The 20,676-nt window shown below is 41.2% G+C and overlaps 1 protein-coding gene and 1 long non-coding RNA gene across 6 annotated transcripts in view; one reads left to right on the top strand and one right to left on the bottom strand.

Moving 5' to 3' along the window:
• The window catches only part of OSBPL9 (oxysterol binding protein like 9), a 195,720-nt gene that overhangs the window by 123,430 nt on the left and 51,614 nt on the right, over positions 1-20,676 (bottom strand). For all 5 annotated transcript variants that reach the window (XR_008997005.1, XM_036893093.2, XM_036893094.2 and 2 more), the window contains exon 2: positions 13,314-13,364. Coding sequence is in view for 4 of the 5 variants with exons in the window: in XM_036893093.2 (XP_036748988.2) it covers positions 13,314-13,364 (51 nt within the window). In the remaining variant the exon portion in view is untranslated. The remainder of the gene's footprint in view (positions 1-13,313; positions 13,365-20,676) is intronic.
• LOC130683349 (uncharacterized) overlaps positions 1-20,676 on the top strand; it is a 111,013-nt gene that overhangs the window by 52,825 nt on the left and 37,512 nt on the right. The window lies entirely within an intron of this gene.

Here is a 20,676-nt window from a genome sequence, read left to right as displayed (position 1 = left end):
GCCATCCTCTGGGCCTCTGTCTTTGGTGCTGCCATCACTCCAGCCTCTGCTCTGCTCTCCTGCAGCCTTGCAGCCCTGCCACCCTGTCATGCCCAGAGCACTGGGCGGAGCTCTTTATATAGAGTCATCAGCCATGTATTGCCCACAGATGTGCAGTGAGCTAGTCAACCAGGGCCAGATGAAAATCCTGGCCACAGGAAATCTCATTTTATCCACACTCCATCCCTCCAGGATTGTCTCCTCTCAATCTATGTGCCGATAGTCCTCTGCAATGGTCCCTGTGCAAGGAAGCTCAAACATTGTTCTCCAGCCTCTCCAGCAAAAAGTCTTGCAGACACACAGGCCGGACTTGTGGCTTGGTCTCTGACCTCTGCCTCTTTAGTCTTAATAGCTTGAACTGCAGCTCTGGTTTCAGTTGTTGCCATAGCTCCAGTAAGATCCTGTTTGGCCTCCCGTCTAATATCCTTCCATCTATTCCTGACCGTATCAAATCAACCCACATCTGGGTCCTTGTAACCCTCACGAGGCCCCTCAAATTCATCCTGTGAGTAACAAGTCTTACTTCTTTCTGGGTTCTCGTTGCTTCAGCTACTGTACATGTCACCTCACATTTTGTAATCGCTGCCTCAAGGCGGGCTGCACTGTCAAGGAAGACAGCTTTCCCATCTCTGATCCCAACAGAACAATTCCATCCACCCCTAAGTCCCACAGCCACCAGCTCAGCCTGAGTATAGGGGTTGACCATAGAGTGCTCCACGACCTGGGGAGGGGGCTGTTCCTATCCTTGGGGAACTTTCGGCTGCTGGGTCTTCATTTTCTTTACAACCACTGGGCGTGCTTTCAATACAGGAGGGGCCAGTGCCTCCAGCACCACCTCTTCATCCTTCCCCAGCTCCTCTATTTCTGGGGCTGATGGCACCTTTTTCTCCCCTCCCCTGAGTGCCTCCTGTGCTACAACCTTTACCTTTTCTACTGTGCCCTGCAGCAATGCTACCTCAGTCTTCAGAAGGTTTCTTACCTTCACCTCAATGCTTCTTAGCTGACATTCTCGTGCCACCTCCGCCTGTGCTTCCCTTAGGAGGTCGTCTTTTTCCTTGATGGCCTCTTCCTTCTTCAGAACACCTGGCAGTGCTGCCATCTCGTCTCCAATGGCACCTTGCTGCCGGCACTCTCGTGCTGCCTCCTCTCATATCAATGCCATCTCTTTCTTCAGGGAATCCACACAGAAGTTTGCAGCTCACATTCTCGTGCCACCTCCTCTCACATCAATGCCATTTCCCTCCTCAGGGAATTCACTGAAGTCTGCAGCTCATGTTCTCGTGCTGCCTCTCGCATCAATGCCATTTCCCTCCTCAGGGAATCCACAGAAGTTTGCAGCTTGCATTCTCATGCCGCCATTTCTTGGGTCTCCTCTGTAGACCTTTTTAAGAGTGTGAGAACCAGCAAACCCATAGTCCCCGCTGCCTCACAGGGAGTCTGCTTCTCAAAAGATCTGCTTACTATACCAAGAGCCACTCCTACTGCCTCAGTGTCACCTCTACTTGCCTCCAATTCTGGGGTGGGGCCCAGTCCTCTAGGAGGCAAGCCACCTCAGACCACGTACCCATTGGGGGATGATCCACTGTCTCCCCATTCATAGGGGCAGCCCTCTGAAGCACCCCTCCCATAAGGGCAGCCTGTCTTTTTCCTTGGTCAACAATGAATCCTGACTACACCAATTGTCTTGCCAATGGGTTTCAGCCCCGGGCAATTTCACTATGGATTCAATGTGACCAAAGAAATTGAGAGCAAAACGTTCTTGGGGTGAAAGGGTTATATCCAACTTTATTTCCAGGTGGCAGGTCAGTCACTAGAATCCCGTTTGCTCAGAGCAAGTCTGCATGCAGCAAGCCAGTCTCTGCCTCTAGGCCCTTCTGCCCGCACAGCCATCCTCTGGGCCTCTCTGCCTGCACAGTCGTCCCACACAGCCGTCCTCTGGGCCTCTCTGCACAGTCGTCCTGCACAGCCATCCTCTGGGTCTCTGTCCTCGGCACTGACACCACTCCAGCCTCTGCTCTGCTCTCCTGCAGCCTTGCAGCCCTGCCACCATGTTGTGTCCAGAGCACTGGGCAGAGCTCTTTATATAGAGTCAACAGCCATGTATTGCCCACAGGTGTGCAATGAGCTAGTCAACCAGGGCCAGGTGAGAATCCTGGCCACAGGAACTCTCATTTTATCCACACCCTGTATAACCTCCTCCCCTTTTAATAAGGGTGGAAACTGTGAACATGGTATCTCTACAGTGATTATGTTACAGGATGAATTATCACTAGGATGATTAGAGATAGTGCAAAAGGGAGATCACCTTGTGGGTATAACCTAACCCAATCACATAAGGCCTTTTAAAAGCAAAGTATTTTCTGCAGCTGGTAGGAGAATGGCAAGTTAGAGAGACTCAAAACACTACGATGTAATGCACCTGTACACTGCTGACTTAAAGATGAAGGAGCAATATAACAAGGAGTAGGTGCTGCCTCTAGAATTTGAGAGCAGAACCGAGCTGACAGCCAGCAAGAAAACTTGCTGAGTTTCAACCTTAGAGCCACAGGAAGTGAGTTCTGCCAACAACCTGAATGAGCCTGGAAGCAAATTCTCCCTTGGAGTCTTCCCCGAACCTCCAGGTAAGAGCTCAGTGAGGTCATAGATTGCATCCTTCTGAGAGCTTAAGCAGAGAATGCTTCTCAGATGTTTGATCTACAGAACTGTGAGACAATAAATGGGCAAAGGTTTCTTAACTATAGTAAAATATACATAAAATTTACCATTTAAACATTTTAAGTGTTCGAGTCAGTGGCATTAAGTACATCCACTTTGTTGTGGAACCATCACACTGTCCATCTCCACAACTTTTTCATCTTCCCAAACTGAAACTCTGTATCCATTAAACACTAACTCCTCTGTCCCATTGCCCCCAACCCCTGGAAACCACCATTTCACTTTTCTGTCTCCATGAATTTGACTACTCTACATACCACATATAAGTAGAAGCATACAGTATTTGTCTTTCTGTGACTAGCTTATTTCACTTAGCATAATGTACTCAAAGTTCATCCATATTGTACCATGTGTCACAATTTCTTTTTGAGACTAAAAGATATTCCATTCTATGTATATACCACATTTTGTTTATCCATTCACCCACTGAATAGACACTGAGTTGCTTCAAATTCTAGACTATTGTGACTAATGCTGCTATGAACATGGTTACAAATATCTGTCCAAGTCTGCTTTCAATTCTTTTGGATATACATGAGTGTTGTTTTAAGTCAATTCATTATCTTGAAAACTGGGTAAGCAAAAGGAAATAATCAAGCATTTATCCTGTTCACTTGAACTATATCACCACTGGGTAACCAGAGAACAGATGAAGAGGAATGTCCTCTGATAAAACTATTTTGATAAAATTTACACGATAAAATATCATAATTGTGTAACCACCAAAAGAGTTAATGAATCTAGGTACTGAGCATCAATAGCTGCTAATATCAACAAACAGTAAAAACCAGACATTATGTGCCTCCTGATAAAAGAACAGAGCACCACCTGTTATAATGCTAAAGAGATCATACCTGAGTCTGATCCAATCTCTAGATCAAGTTTTTCCAATGTGTAGGTAAAGCAGAAGCAGAGAAACATGCTAAACTGTACCAGTATGCAATTGGTAACATCTACACTATGGAAATAGCCCTACAGATCAAAGGGTCTGGATCCTTCAAGATTAATTGCAAACAAAAGGTATCAAATTTTTTAGAAAGGGCAAGATAAATGTATAGAATTTAGTAATGTAAATCCAAGAAGTGATTACTATGATAGAATACTGGTTACTTTCGGAGACATGTAGGGAGCTGTAATTTGAATAGGGCACATATAGAGGCTTCTGGGGTAGCTGGCAAAATTCTACTTCTTAACCTGGGTAGTAGTCATAAGGGTTAATAATTAATTAAGCTATATTTAAAAGAAAAAAATTGTGCATTAACTGTAACAATGAGAGAGTGCCTCAAATCAAGATTGAATTCAACTTAAGAGCTTTCTTAGTACAGCTCTGCCAAAGTCTCACTACTAAGCCATCTCAAGCCAAGAAAGCAGTTAATACCAGACTGAATGGTGACTGAGGTAAATAATAGCAAGTGCTTAGGAAAGCAATTAAATCAAGAAGATAAAAGAGAAATCAAAGTACAGAAAAAAAAAACAGTAAACAGTATAATAAGTTAAATTTTTTTTTTAAATCTCTATGTTCACATATACACACCATCTGCTCAAAACAGGTCTGTTTCATTTCTGTAATTTCACCATACTTACTCCTATCTTAGCACCAGAATGTTTCCATTAAAATTTGATTTCAGGTTCTGGTTCAAGATGACATCATAGGAAGATCTTGAGCTTACCTCCTCCCACAGACACACTGAGCTTATAGCTACATATGGAATAATATCCTCTTAAAAAACCTGAAGGCTGGCTAAGTCACAACTACACATCCAACAAATAAGAAAACGACATCAAAATGAAGAAAAGCTGGGATACAATCTTGCCATACCTCACCCCCAGCACGGCATCCCACAACAGGAAGAAAACTCAAAACTCAAAACTTTTCCTTGAGAAGCAAAGGGTTCAAACCCCACATTAGGCATCACAACCTTTAAGATATTCACTTGAGAGACAAGCCCCACCCCTCACCCCAAACATCTAAGTTTGAAATTCATCCCAAGACCCACAAGATTCTAGGGATCTGATAAAAGGGTGTGCACACTAAAACCTACCAATCCCAGGGTCCAGTTCAGAGGCAGCCAATCATATCCTGACTTAAAGTGAAGTAGGCTCACCTGCTTATATTAAAACCTCAGCCTGAGGGGCAGGCATCTAATTTAACATCACATCCAGGATCCTAATGGAACACTCTCCAGGGACAGAGACTAGAGGGAATCATCTTCACACTCTTCCTCTGCCATGTTCCAGAGCACCAGTATCTCCTGAAAGGGAGTTTTTACATGCATCTGGTACCCCAGTTTTTGCAGCTATCACTTAGGGGGCACCACTTGATCACCTGGCTCTGAAGCCAGGGGAACATGTGTTCCTGGATCCATGAGACTGTAAATAATTGATGTCATCCCAAAAGCAGATCATATTCCTGTCTCTGGCATCCTGATTTTTGCAACTGCTGCCAAAGGACACCTCTACATCACATTGATTTGATGGCCAGTGGAGCTTATGCTTCTGGATCCCACAGGTCTGTAGCCAAGACAGAGCTACCACCCCCAGAGTAAAGCAAGAGGCAATGGAACCAGGAGCTCAGTCGTTCTGTGAAGGAGATCTATTAGCTTATCTTCATGACTTCAACTTAAGGGGAAGGCTTCTAATTAAACATGCATCTTGGGCTAACAGTAATCCCTCCCACAGAACTCTGAGAGCAGGTGCTATCTTTGCACACACCCTCTGCCACACTACACAGCACCAGTATCTCCTGGACGGAGGGGAGCATTAGAGGCACGTGGTGCCTTGATTTTTAATACCTGGTGCCCCTTTTTACAGCTGCTGCCCAGAGGATGCACCTTAATCACCAGGCTCTGGTGCCAGTGGGGCCTGTATTCCTGGGTTCCATGGACTGTGGCAATCAGAGAGACAGTCCTTGGTAAGCTACCACCCTCAAGGCATTACACAGACAGTAGACTGGAGTAAATGGAGACACACACTCCATTTTTTCTGTGAACAAAATTTCCTTGTCCTGGAGCTTTGGCCTGAAAGGCAAGCTTCCACTTTAGCACACATTTAGAGGTGGTCTCAAGGAATGTAGACTGTGGATGCCACCTTAGTGCTTTTGCTCTGCCTTGCTCCAGCTCACTGTTATCACTCAGAAAACACCTCGTGCACTTATCTGGAGCCCTGATTTCTGCAACCTCCAGACAGCATGGCTCCGGTGCCCAGTAGGGTTAACCTTGCAGTCCCACAAAGCTATATATATTTGCATACTTTTAAAAGCTGATGCCTGAGGGTTTAGCTTCCAGTCAATTAGAATCAAGGTGCTGAGAACCTCACCTTTGGGGCTGGTGGGTCTTGGCACATCCTCAACTACTGTGAACTATTAAAAAATAATACGCTACTTGGAAAACACAAAGATTTGGGAGAGAATCAAGAGCTGAGGAAGGGTTGAATGACAAGTTTTGTCACCTATATGAGGCCACTCTTAAAGACTGTGACAGGTAGTTGTTTCATCTACTGTACAGAAATGAACAGAGAGTCAAACAAAAAGAGGAAACAGAGGAATAAGTTCCAAATGAAAACTGATAAAACTTCAGGAAAAAAAAACCTTAAGGAAACAGAAACAAGTAATTTGCCTGATAAAAGATTTAAGGTAGATGAAGAAAGAGAGAGGATTAAAGCTAATAGATCTCCTTCACAGAAAGACTGAGCTCCTGGTTCCATTGCCTCTTGCTTTACTCTGGGGGTGGTAGCTCTGTCTTGGCTACAGACCTGTGGGATCCAGAGGCATAAGCTCCACTGGCCATCAAATAAAGACGTCACTCCCTTCTGGCCTTTAAGGTTTCTGCCTCCGTGTGAGAGAAGAGACAGAGGTTTCCTCCTAAAACCGTACACAATTAGAAAATATCGTTGGTGAAACTAATCCTGAGACCAACATGAGAGAGGATGGCGCAAGACTGCATACACCTGGAGAAAACAGCAGACCTCATGGAACAGGGTGACGTACCAAAGCTGTGGCCTGGCAGGACCCAAGCCCTTCCTGCACCCCAGCAGGAGGAAGAGAAACAGAGCAAGGAGGGAGTGGAAGCCCTGGGACTGCTGAATACCTAGCTACAGAGATCTACTCTGGGAGCACAAACCTACATTTCATGGTGCTTTCATGATACTCACGTGATTACAGGGTTGGAAAGCTGATACAGGCAGAATTCTGAAATTCCAGCTGATTGAGGAACGCAGGGATTTGTATCAGGCTGCACTGGGACAAAAGCTTATACCTCCATATTCAGCCCACTGGTTCAGGCAGTAGACAGAGGCATAGCAGCCGAGAAGAAGGGAACAACTCTTTCCTACCCCGAGGCATCAATACCGCTCCCCTGTGACCCCCGACATTGCTTCAGGAGCTGAGCACCTCCAGAGCAGAGCTTCTGGACACTAGAGGGCGCCATATACAAATATGAAACGGAAAAGGAATCTGGTCAAGAGTAAAATTAACATAACTCTGAAGAAAGATTTAAATGACATGGACCTGATGACTCTTCCGAAAGGGAGTTCAAAATAAAAATTATCAACATGCTAATGGAGGTATGGAAAGATAGCCAAGAACTCAGGAATGAATTCAGGTCGGAGATCCAATCGTTGAAGAGCACAATGGAGGGTATTAAAAGCAGGTTGGATATGGTGGAGGAGACGATTAATGAAATAGAAACCAGAGAAGAGGAATACAAAGAAGGCGAAGCATACAGAGAAAAAAGGATCTGTAGGAATGAAAGAAAGTTGAGAGAACTGTGTGACCAATCCAAATGGAACAATATTTGCATTATAGGGATACCAGAAGAAGAAGAGAGAGAGAAAGGGATAGAAAGTGTCTTTGAGGAGGTAGTTGCTGGAAACTTCCGCAATCTGGGGAAGGAGATAGTCTCTCAGGCCATGGAAATCAACAGATCTCCCAACACAACGGGCCCAAGGAAGACAACACCAAGACATATAATTATAAAACTGGCAACAGTCAAGAATAAGGACAGACTATTAAAAGCAGCCAGAGAGAGAAATAAGATCACATACAAAGGAAAGCCCATCAGGCTATCATCAGATTTCTCAGCAGAAACCTGAAAGGCCAGAAGGGAGTGACATGATGCATTTAATGCAATGAAGCAGAAGGGCCTGGAACCAAAATTACTTTATCCGGAAAGATTATCATTGAAATTTGAAGGAGGGATTAAACAATTTCCAGATAAGCAAAAGCTGAGAGAATTTACCTCCCACAAACTGTCTCTACAGTCTATTTGGAGGGACTGCTATAGATGGAAGTGTTCCTAAGGTTTAATAGCTGTCACCAGAGGTAATAAAACCAATGTAAAGAAAGTAGAACAGCTAATTACTAAGCAAATGCAAAATTAAATTAACTATCCCCAAAGTCAATCAAGGGACAGACAAAGAATACAGAATATGATAACTAATATATAAAGAATGGAGGAGGAAGAAAAAGGAGGAGAAAAAGAAAAGAACCTTTAGATTGTATTTGTAACAGCATACTAAGTGAGTTAAGTTAGACTTAGATAGTAAGGAAATTACCCTTGAACCTTTGGTAACAACAAATCTAAAGCCTGCAATGGCAATAAGTACATATCTTTCAATAATCGCCCTAAATGTAAATGGAATGAATGCATCAGTCAAAAGACACAGAGTCACTGAATGGATAAAAAAACAAGAACCATCTATAAGCCGACTACAAGAGACTCACCTTAAACCCAAAGATATATACAGACTAAAAGCCAAGGGATGGAAAAAGATATCTCATGCAAACAACAGGGAGAAAAAAGCAGGTGTTGCAGTACTAGTATCAGACAAAATAGACTTCAACACAAAGAAAGGAACAAGAGATAAAGAAGGACATTACATAATGATAAAGGGGTCAGTCCAACTAGACAATAACCATTATAAACATATATGCACCCAATACAGGAGCACCAACATATGTGAAACAAATACTAACAGAATTAAAGGGGGAAATAGAATGCAATGCATACATGATAGGAGACTTCAACACACCACTCACTCCAACGGACAGGTCCACCAGACAGAAAATAAGTAAGGACACAGAGGCACTGAAAAACACACTAGAACAGATGGATTTAATAGACGTCTCCATAACTCGACACCCAAAACCTGCAGGATACACATTCTTCTTAAGTGCACATGGAACATTTTCCAGCATAGATCACATACTAGGCCACAAAAAGAGCCTCAGTAAATTCAAAAAGATTGAAATTCTACCAACCAACTTCTCAGACCACAAAGGCATAAAACTAGAAATAAATTGAACAAAGAAAACAAAAACTTTCACAAACATATGGAAGCTTAACAACATTCTTCTAAATAATCAATGGATCAATGGCCAAATTACAACAGAGATCAAGCAATATATGGAGACAAATGACATGGAAAGCATAAAGCCTCAACTTCTGTGGGACACAGCGAAGGCAGTTCTAAGAGGAAAGTATATAGGAATTCAGGTCTTTCTAAACAAGGAAGAACATTCCTAAATAATAGTCTAAAGTCACAATTATTGAAATTAGAAAAAGAAGAAAAATGAGTCCCAAAATCAGCAGAAGGAGGGACATAATAAAGATAAGAGAAGAATAAAATTGAGAAGAACAAAACAATAAAAAAAAATCAATGAAACCAAGAGCTGGTTCTTTGAGATAATAAACAAAATAGATAAACCCATAGCCAGACTCCTTAAGAGAAAAAGAGAATCTACACACATCAACAGAATCAGAAATGAGAAAGGAAAAAATCACAACAGATCTCACAGAAATACAAAGAATTATTACAGAACACTATGAAAATCTATGTGCTAACAAGCTAAAAAACCTAGAAAAAATGGACAACTTCCTAGAAAACTACAACCTTCCAAGACTGACTAAGGAAGAAACAGAAAATCTAAACAGACTGATGACCTGCAACGAAATTGAATCGGTAATCAAAAAACTATCCAAGAACAAAATCCCCTGCCAGATGGATTCATCACTGAATTTTATCAGACATATATAGAGATGACATGATACCCATTCTCCTTAAAGTTTTCCAAAAGATAGAAGTGGAGGGAATACATCCAAACTCATTCTATGAAGCCAGCATCACTCTAATACGAAAACAAGGCAAAGACCCCACCAAAATAGAAAAGTACAGACCAATATCCCTGACAAACATACATGCAAAAATACTCAACAAAATATTAGCAAACTGAATTCAAAAATACATCAAGAGGATCATACACCATGATGAAGTGGGATTCATCTCAGAGATGTAAGGATGGTACAACATTTGAAAATCCATCAACATCATCCACCACATCAACAAAAAGAAGAACAGAAACCACATGATCATCTCCATAGATGCCTGAAAAGCATTTGACAAAATTCAACATCCATTCATGATAAAAACTCTCAACAAAATGGGTATAGAGGGCAAGTACCTCTACATAATAAAGGCCATATATGACAAACGCACAGCCAACACCATACTTAATAGTGAGATGCTGAAAGCTTATCTTCTAAGATTGGGAACAAGACAGGGATGCCCACTCTCCACACTGTTATTCAACATAGTACTGGAGTTCCTAGCCACAGCAATCAGACAAAACAAAGAAATACAAGGCATCCAGATTGGCAAAGAAGAAATCAAACACTCACTATTTTCAGAAGACATGATATTGTACATAAAAATTCCTAAAGACTCCACTCCAAAACTTCTAGAACTAATAGCAAAATTCACCAAAGTTGCAGGATACAAAATTAATACACAGAAATCTGTTGTTTTCCTTTACTCTAACAATGAACTAGCAGAAAGAGAAATCAGAAAAACAATTCCATTCACAATTGCATCAAAAAGAATAAAATACCTAAAAATAAATAAGTAACTGGGATGTAATGTATAGCATAAGGAATATAGTTAAGATATTGTAACAGCTTGGTAGGGTGATAGCTGGAACTTAGAATTATGTATATAAATGTTTTATCACTGTGTTGTACACTTGAAACTAATGTAATGTAATACTGTGTGTCAACTACCCTTCAATAAAAAATAATTATCTAAAAAAAAAAAAAAAAAAAAGAATAAAGTACCTAGGAATAAGCCTAAACAAGGAAGAGAAAGACCTATACCCTGAAAACCACAAGACACTCTTAAGAGAGATTAAATAAGACACTAACTAACAAATGGAAACTCATCCCATGCTCTTAGCTAGGAAGAATTAATATTGTCAAAATGGCCATCCTGCGTAAAGCCATCTGCAGATTCAAGACAATCCCTAACAAATTGCCAAAAGCATTCTTCAATGAAAAGGAACAAACAGCTCTAAAATTCATATGGAACCACAAAAGACCCCAAATTGCCAAAGCAATCCTGAGAAGGAAGAATAAAGTGGGGGAGATCTCACTTCCCAACTTCAAGCTCTACTACAAAGCCACAGTAATCAAGACAGTTTGGTACTGGCACAACAGACCAGTGGAACACAATAGGGAGCCCAGACTTTAACCCAAACATATATGATCAATTCATATACAATAAAGGAGCCATGGACGTACAATGGGGAAATGACAGCCTCTTCAACAGCTGGTGTTGGCAGAACTGGACAGCTACATGTAAGAGAATGAAACTGGATCATTGTCAAACCCCATACACAAAAGTAAATTCAAAATGGATCAAAGACCTGAATGTAAGTCATGAAACAATAAAACTCTTAGAAAAAAACATAGGGAAAAATCTGTTGGACATAAACATGAGCAACTTCTTCATGAACATATCTCCTCTGGCAAGGGAAAAAAAAAAAATGAACAAGTGGGATGATATCAAGCTGAAAAGCTTCTGTACAGCAAAGAACACCGTCAATAGAACAAAAAGGCATCCTACAGTATGGGAGAATATATTCATAAATGACATATACGATAAAGGGTTGACATCCAATATATATAAAGAGCTCAAGCAACTCAACAAACAAAAAGCAAATACTCCTATTAAAAAATGAGCAGAGGATCTGAACAAACACTTCTCCAAAGAAATTCAGATGGCCAACAGACACATGAAAAGATGCTTCACATCGCTAATCATCAGAGAAATGCAAATTAATACCATAATGAGATAACACCTCACACCAGTAAGGATTGCCACCATCCAAAAGACAAACAACGACAAATGTTGGCGAGGTTGTGGTGAAAAGGGAACCCTCCTACACTGTTGGTGGGAATGTAAATTAGTTCAACCATTGTGGAAAGAAGTATGGAGGTTACTCAAAAAACTCAAAATAGAAATACCATTTGACCAGGAATTCCACTCCTAGGAATTTACCGTAAGAATGCAGCACCCCAGTTTGAAAAGGATGGATGCACCCCTATGTTTATCGCAGCACTATTTACAATAGCCAAGAAATGGAAGCAACCTAAGTGTCCATCAGTAGATGAATGGATAAAGAAGATGTGGTTACATATACACAATGGAATATTATTCAGCCATAAGAAGAAAACAAATCCTACCATTTGCAACAACATGCATGGAGTTAGAGGGTATTATGCTCAGTGAAATAAGCCAGGCGGAGAAAGACAAGTATCAAATGATTTCACTCATCTGTGGAGTATAGGAACAAAGAAAAAACTGAAGGACCAAAACAGCAGCAGACTCACAGAATTCAAGAATGGACTAACAGTTACCAAAGGGAAAGGGACTGGGGAGGATGGGTGGGAAGGGAGGGATAAGGGGAGGGAAAAAAGAAAGGGGGCATTATAATTAGCATGTATAATGTGAGGGTGGGGTACAGGGAGGGCTGTACAACACAGAGAAGACAGGTAGTGATTCTATGGCATCTTACTACGCTGATGGACAGTGACTGTAGTGTGGTATGTGGGGGGGACTTGGTGATGGGGGTGTCTAGTAAACATAATGTTCCTCATGTAATTGTAGAGTAACAATACCAAAATATAAAAAAAATAACAAAAAAAAAAACTTAAGGAAAAGAACAGCAGCCGACTCACAGAACCCAAGAATGGACTAATAGTTACCAAAGGGAAAGGGACTGGGGAAGATGGATGCGAAGGGAGGGATAAGGGGAAAAAAAGGGGGGATTACTACTAGCAGATATAATGTAGGGTGGGGCACAGGGAGGGCTGTACAACACAGAGAAGACAAGTAGTGATTCGACAGCATCTTACTATGCTGATGGACAGTTACTGTAATGGGGTATGTGGCAGGGACTTGATGATGGGTGGAGTCTAGTAAACATAATGTTGCTCATGTAATTGTAGATTAATGATACCAAAATTAAAAAAAAAAATTTTAATCAGCAGTTGCATTGTCATGGATACAACATTAAATAATGTGCCAAAAGAATTGAGTTCTCATCCTTGTTCTAGCACAGACTAGCAATTATGCTGGAGAAATTAATTTTTCTCTCTGAGCTTCAGTTGCCTATACAATAATCAAGTAGGAAAAGTAAACCAATGCAATGACTTCTATGATTCCATCAAAATACGTATTTTTTCCATTCTGTTAAAATTAGTTCTCATAAAAATGAATAAAATACTCACTCTGAGTCTAACACATCCTCTGCGAGAGCCTCTCATCATTTTATCCTTGGACTAAAAGAAAAACAAAAACATGCAATGAATAAAAGATTAACAGTTTATTTTTAGAATAATATGGGGATACAGAGACAAAATTTATAATAATATTCCTCCCATTCACCCCCCCAAAATCACATAAGGATAGAAATTAGCTGGTTTAAAATGAAAATGTTTTTATAGTCTATACAAATAAACCTAGTCATAGATTTTTATGTGTTTTTAATGTAGCATATATTACACAATATTTTCATTCTTCTTTCATGTCCCTTAACTCTAGCACAGTTTCTCATATTTTAGTGAGTTTGAGAATCACCTGGAAAGCTAAGAATCGGAGGTCTAAAAATCACTAGCAATGATTCTGACTCAGGCAGACAGCAGACCACATTTTGAGAAACATGGCTTTCTTTAGCTTTATCTCTTTGCAATTTCCCAAATGGGTCACATTTTTTGCCTCTGGGATTTCTCATCCAAAGTTCCTCAGCTTAGAATATCCTTGACCCTAATTTTCTGCCTTGCTGTCACTCATCAAGCAACTTACCTTACCTCTCTGATTCGGAGTCTTGTCCCTGGGCTCCCAGAGTCTCCTGTTTTGGCATGCCCTGTGCTATAATGACTCACCCATAAGACTGCATTTCCTTAGGGAGAAAGAATTACATCTGACTCATTTTGTGCTTCAGAACAGTGTCTGGTACGCCTAAGGTGCTCAAGTACTATTTACTGATGAAACGCTGTTTACCCTGTAAATTTCCCCTACTAGACTGAGCCAAGCAAAGACCATGTTCTCCACAATAAGCCCTATGTTGATATTCAGTAAATATTCCTAAAATTAAATTAGTCATGTATGAAGTAAAACCTCAAATAACCAAAGTTTAAGGAATAGTTTATACTTTAACAACTGTTTTCTATACTCCCCTATGCAAGAACGAGGTAAAAACAAGCCAACAACATGGGGTTATGTTTTAAAGAAAACTGTCCCACTTTAAGCCACAAATGCTCTATATGCAATGTTCTGAGCAACAGGCAAACTTCCAGTAGTAAGAAGACTATATGGGAGTTAAAATACAGAATGATGTCTGTAGTTAGTTAACAATACTGTATTGTATATGTAAACTGCTGGGAGAGATCTCAAAAGTGATGGATGTACTACCTACCTTACTGTGGTAATAATGTTGCAATATATATCAAATCATGTTCTATACGTTAAATTTACACATACTATATGGCAATTATATCTTAATAAAGCTGGAAAAAATTAATTAATTAAATATTTGTTGAGGATATCTGCATGTATGTACATAAAGATCTGCCTCATTCCTTTCATTGACTACAGAATATCCAATGAACATAGCCTGTATCATTGTTTTTAGATTCTAAACTTAAGATGGTAACATATTACCATCAATCAAAGTTGACACTCCTCAAAAACAAATACTGAGTTACAGGAATTCATGTTCAGAAGTGAAAGCTGAGGTACTAAAGACAGTCTTATTTTTATTCCATTTAAAATACAAGAAGGACTCATATTTTATTAAATATTTCTCAACACTAAGCAGGATCAAAGAGTTTTTACTAACAATAGTTAGGAAAAACACAGTTAACAAAAATATTCCGTAAGTATTTAATATCCCTCTTACGTTACCTAATACTTATCTTCCCTCCAAAAGTGTCAAGGCAATACACAAAAACAATTAGATTTGAAAATACCCAATGAGAGTTAGAACACAATTCAAACAAAGTAAGAACCAACATGTTTATCCTTCATCCTCTTCCACTTTTAAAATAAGATTGTAGTAAATAGAAAAAGGCTAAGATAAGGCCTGATGATAGTACCACTGTGAGGGTTTTGAATTAGGAAACATCAAAAGAGATAAGTGAAAATAATCCAAAAATACATAACTAGGAAATCATCAGACGAATCCAGAATCCAACAAAATAAATGGCATGAACTATTTTAAAATGTCACACACAACACAAAAAGACTAGTATATAAACAGGCTTAAAGATGGTGGCATGAGAAGTGAGACAGAAACCTTCTCCCAAAACCACATACAATATGAAAATATAGCAAACACAACTAATCCTGAAAGAGAAACAGGAAAGGAGGCTGTGGCAGACTGCCTACACCTCGGGGAAACAGCAGACTTCAAGGAAAAGGATAAAGTACGAAAGCTGTGATACAGAAGGATCCAAACCCTCCCCCAACCCAACTCACTCATGAGAGGAAGGAAAATGGAGCCGGGAGGACGCGGAGGCCAAGGACTGCTGAACACCCAGCCCTGGAGATCTGCTCTGGGAGCACAAAGCTACCTTACATGGTGCTCTGGAGATTGGTGGTACTAAAAAACTAAGACAGGCAGAATACTTGGAGAGACTGAGATTCCAGCCACTTGTGGGAAACAGGTATCCATAACTGGCTGATCTGGTTCAAAAGAAAGGCGGGCAGACTGAGGGACTTCCTAACAACAAGACAGCTACTAAAGGGGCAAGGACTGCACAGAGCTTGCTGCTTAGGAGAAAGGACAAGTGGGGCAAAATGTCCGTGCATGCTCTACCTGGCAGACTGGGAACTTTCAGGAGCTTCAAGGCACTCCATTCCCCTGGCTGGCAGTGCAGTGATGAGTCCCCTCACCATGATACACAGCCTACTACTCCACCCTCCTAGAAAGCACCGGATCACAAAACAGCTGCCCCGACCATTACACCAGGCTAGCCAGGGGGCAGCCCTGCCTATGGCAGCTACAACTGCATGATATAGAGGTTCCTCCCTGCACACCCAGGCCACTGGTCCTGGCAGTGGAGACACACACTGCAACTGGGAAGCAGGAAAGACCTCTTTCCCCCCAAGGGGCACTAGCGCCGCAAGCTGGCCACACTGGCCATCACTCCTGGGGCTGCCCAGCTCCAGAGAGAAGAGCTTCTGGGCACTAGAGGGTACTGACTACAAATATGAAACATCAAAGAAAACTGGTGCAAGAAAGAATCCCACAAACACCAGAAAGAGGGACAAGTGAAACTAAACTCATCAATCTGATAGAAAGAGATTTCAAAATAAAAATCATAAATGTGCTAATAGAGTTACAGAAAAATGTTCAAAAAATCAGGAAGGAAATCAAGAATGAGATACAAACTTTGAAAAATACACTATTTGAAATGAAACATACAATAGGGGGATTTAAAAGCAGATTAGATGAAACAGAGGAGATGATAAATGAAATAGAAATTAAACAACAGGAATACAAAGAAGCTGAGGCACAGAGAGGAAAAACAGAAAAGAAAGAATATTGAGACAACTGTGTGAATAATCCAAATGGAACAATATTCACATTATGGGGGACCAGAAGAAGAAGAGGGAGAAAAAGGGACAGAAAGTGTCTTTGAGGAGGTAATTGCCAAAAACTACCCCAATCTGGGAAGGGAGATAGTCTCTCAGGCCATGGAAGTGCACAGATCTCCCAACACAAAGGATCAAAGGAAGACAACACCAAGACATATAATTAAAAAAATGGGGAAGGGAGCCAAGATGGTGGCCTGAGTAGAGCAGCGGAAATCTCCTCCCAAAACCACATATATCTATGAAAATATAACAAAGACAACTCTTCCTAGAATAAAGACCAGAGGACAAAGGACAACATCCAAACCACATCCACACCTGCGAGAACCCAGCGGCTCGCGAAGGGGTTAAGAAACAGACCCCGGCCAGGCGGGACCCAAGCGCCCCTCCCGCCAACTCCTGGAGGGAGAAGAGGAGGCAGAGCGGGAGGGAGAGGGAGCCCAGGACTGCTGAACACCCAGCCCCAGCCATCCGGACCAGAGCACAGGCACAGTGCATACGTGGGGTCCTGGATACTAGGGAAACAGGGCAGCAAGAACGGTGAGTGGGTACCGGAGGCCTGGCGTTGGAGGACATAAGAAAAGCGAGCAGCCATTTTGTTGTTGTTGTTGTTGTTGTTGTTGTTGTTGTTTTGCTGAGGTGAGTGCTTTTTGGAAGTCTTAAAGTGACAGGGACCCCAATACAAGGGAAACACGGCAGCAAGACCGGCGAGTGGGTATCAGAGGCCGGCTGCGGGGAACAAAAGAAAAGCTAGCAGCCATTTTTTGTTGTTGTTGCTCTTTTGTTTTGGTGAGCGCTTTTTGCAAGTCTTAAAGGGACAGGGACTCCAATACTAGGGAAACAGAGCACCAAGACCGGCGAGCGGGGGCCTGAGGCTGGCGCCAGAGAATAAAGAAAAACGACCAGCCATTTTTTTTTTTTTTTTAATTAAAAAAAAATTTTTTTTTTTTCTGTGGTCTTTGTTTTGTTTTGGCGGGAGGTTTCTGGAACTCTCAAAGGGGCAGGGCGGGACACTTAGTCCAGAGGTAGGGAATCCGGGGATCTCCGGGCACTCTAATCCACTGGGCTACAGGGAGCACGGAGACCACTTACGGACATAAATACCCTCCCGGCCGCTCCCCCTCCAACGGGACTCCACCACTTTGGAGCAACAACCCGAGCCAGGACACGCCCACAGCAACAGCGGAGATAAACTCCACAGCAGGTGGGCAAGAAACAGAAGCCCTGTCTGAGCGCAGCTACTGAGCACAAGCCACTAGAGGTCGCTGTTCTCCCAGGAGAGGAGGGCCACAAACCAACAAGAAGTGATGTTCTCCCAGATGTTACTCGTCCCAGCTCTGCAAACTATTCCTATCACCATGAAAAGACAAAATTACAGGCAAACCAAGATCACAGAGACAACAGAGAAGGAGACAGACCTAACCAGTCTTCCTGAAAAAGAATTCAAAATAAAAATCATAAACATGCTGACAAAGATGCAGAGAAATATGCAAGAGAAACGGGATGAAGTCTGGAGAGAGATCACAGATGCCAGAAAGGAGATTACAGAAATGAAACAACCTCTGGAAGGTTTATAAGCAGAATGGATAAGTTGCAAGAGGCTACTGATAGAATTGAAACCAGAGAACAGGAACACATAGAAGCCGACTTAGAGAGAGATAAAAGGATCTCCAGGAATGAAACAATATTAAAAGAACAGTGTGACCAATCCAAAAGGAACAATATCCCTATTATAGAGGTACCAGAAGAAGAAGAGAGAGGAAAACGGATGGAAAGTATCTTGGAAGAAATAATTGCTAAAAACTTCCCCAATATGGGGGAGGAAATAATCGAACAGACCACAGAAATACACAGAACCCCAAACACAAAGGATCCAAGGAGGACAACACCAAGACACATAATAATTAAAATGGCAAAGATCAAGGACAAGGAAAGAGTTTTAAAGGCAGCTAGAGAGAAAAAGGTCACTTATAAAGGAAAACCCATCAGGCTATCATCAGACTTCTCGAGACAAACCCTACAGGCCAGAAGAGAATGGCATGATGTATTTAATGCAATGAAATAGAAGGGCCTTGAACCAAGGATACTCTATCCAGCATGAATATAATTTAAATATGATGGCAGGATTAAACCATTCCCAGACAAGCAAAAGCTGAGGGAATATGCTTCTCACAAAACACCTCTACAGGACATCTTACAGGGACTACTCTAGATGGGAGCACTCCTAGAAAGAGCACAGCATAAAACACCCAATATATGAAGAATCGAGGAGGAGGAACAAGAAGGGAGAGAAGAAAAGAATCTCCAGACAGTGTACATAACAGCTCAATAAGCAAACTAAGTTAGGCAGTAAGATACTAAAGAGGCTACCCTTGAACCTTTGGTAACCACGAATTTAAAGCCTGCAATGGCAATAAGTACATATCTTTCAATAGTCACCCTAAATATTAATGGGTTGAATGCACCAATCAAAAGACACAGAGTAACAGAATGGATAAAAAAGCAAGACCCATCTATATGCTGCTGACAAGAAACTCACCTCAAACCCAAAGACATGTACAGACTAAAACTCAAGGGATGGAAAAACATATTTCAAGCAAACAACAGTGAGAAGAAAACAGGGGTTGCAGTACCATTATCAGACAAAATAGACTTCAAAACAAAGAAAGTAACAAGAGATAGAGAAGGACACTACATAATGATAAAGGGCTCAGTCCTACAAGAGGATATAACCATTCTAAATATATATGCACCCAACACAGGAGCACCAGCATATGTGAAACAAATACTAACAGAACTAAAGGGGGAAATAGACTGCAATGCATTCATTCTAGGAGACTTCAACACACCACTCACCCCAAAGGATAGATCCACTGGGCAGAAAATAAGTAAGGACACGGAAGCACTGAACAACACAGTAGAGCAGATGGACCTAATAGACATCTATAGAACTCTACATCCAAAAGCAACAGGATATATTCTTCTCAAGTGCACATGGAACATTCTCCAGAATAGACCACATACTAGGCCACAAAAAGAGCCTCAGAAAATTCCATAAGATTGAAATCCTACAGACCAACGTTTCAGACCACAAAGGCATAAAACTAGAAATAAACGGTACAAAGAAAGCAAAGAGGCTCACAAACACATGGAGGGTTAACAACACGCTCCTAAATAATCAATGGATCAATGACCAAATCAAAATGGAGATCCAGCAATATATGGAAACAAATGACAACAACAACACTAAGCCCCAACTTCTGTGGGACGCAGCAAAAGCAGTCTTAAGAAGAAAGTATATAACAATCCAAACATATTTTAAAAAGGAAGAACAATCCCAAATGAATGGTCTAATGTCACAATTATTGAAATCGGAAAAAGAAGAACAGATGAGGCCTAAGGTCAGCAGAAGGAGGGACATAATAAAGATCAGAGAAGAAATAAATAAAATTGAGAAGAATAAAAAAGCAGCAAAAATCAATGAAACCAAGAGCTGGTTCTTTGAGAAAACAAACAAAATAGATAAGCCTCTAGCCAAACTCATTAAGAGAAAAAGAGAATCAACACAAATCAATGGAATAACAAGTAAGAATGGAAAAATCATGGCAGACTCCACAGAAATACAAAGAATTATTAAAGACTACTATGAAAACCTATATGCCAACAAGCTGGAAACCCTAGAAGAAATGGACAACTTCCTAGAAAAATACAACCTTCCAAGAGTGACCAAGGAAGAAACACAAAAGTTAAACAAAACAATTACGAGAAAAGAAATTGAAACGGTAATCAAAAAACTACCCAAGAACAAAACACCCGGAAAGGACGGATGTACCTGGGAATTTTATCAGACACACAGAGAGGACACAAAACCCATTCTCCTTAAAGTTTTCCAAAAATAGAAGAGGAGGGGATACTCCCAAACTCATTCTATGAAGCTAACATCACCCTAATACCAAAACCAGACAAAGACACCACCAAAAAAGAAAACTACAGACC

This window comes from Manis pentadactyla, chromosome 4, assembly GCF_030020395.1.
Source record: "Manis pentadactyla isolate mManPen7 chromosome 4, mManPen7.hap1, whole genome shotgun sequence".
Taxonomy (NCBI): Eukaryota; Metazoa; Chordata; class Mammalia; order Pholidota; family Manidae; genus Manis; species Manis pentadactyla.
This window is presented reverse-complemented; position numbering and strand designations above follow the sequence as displayed.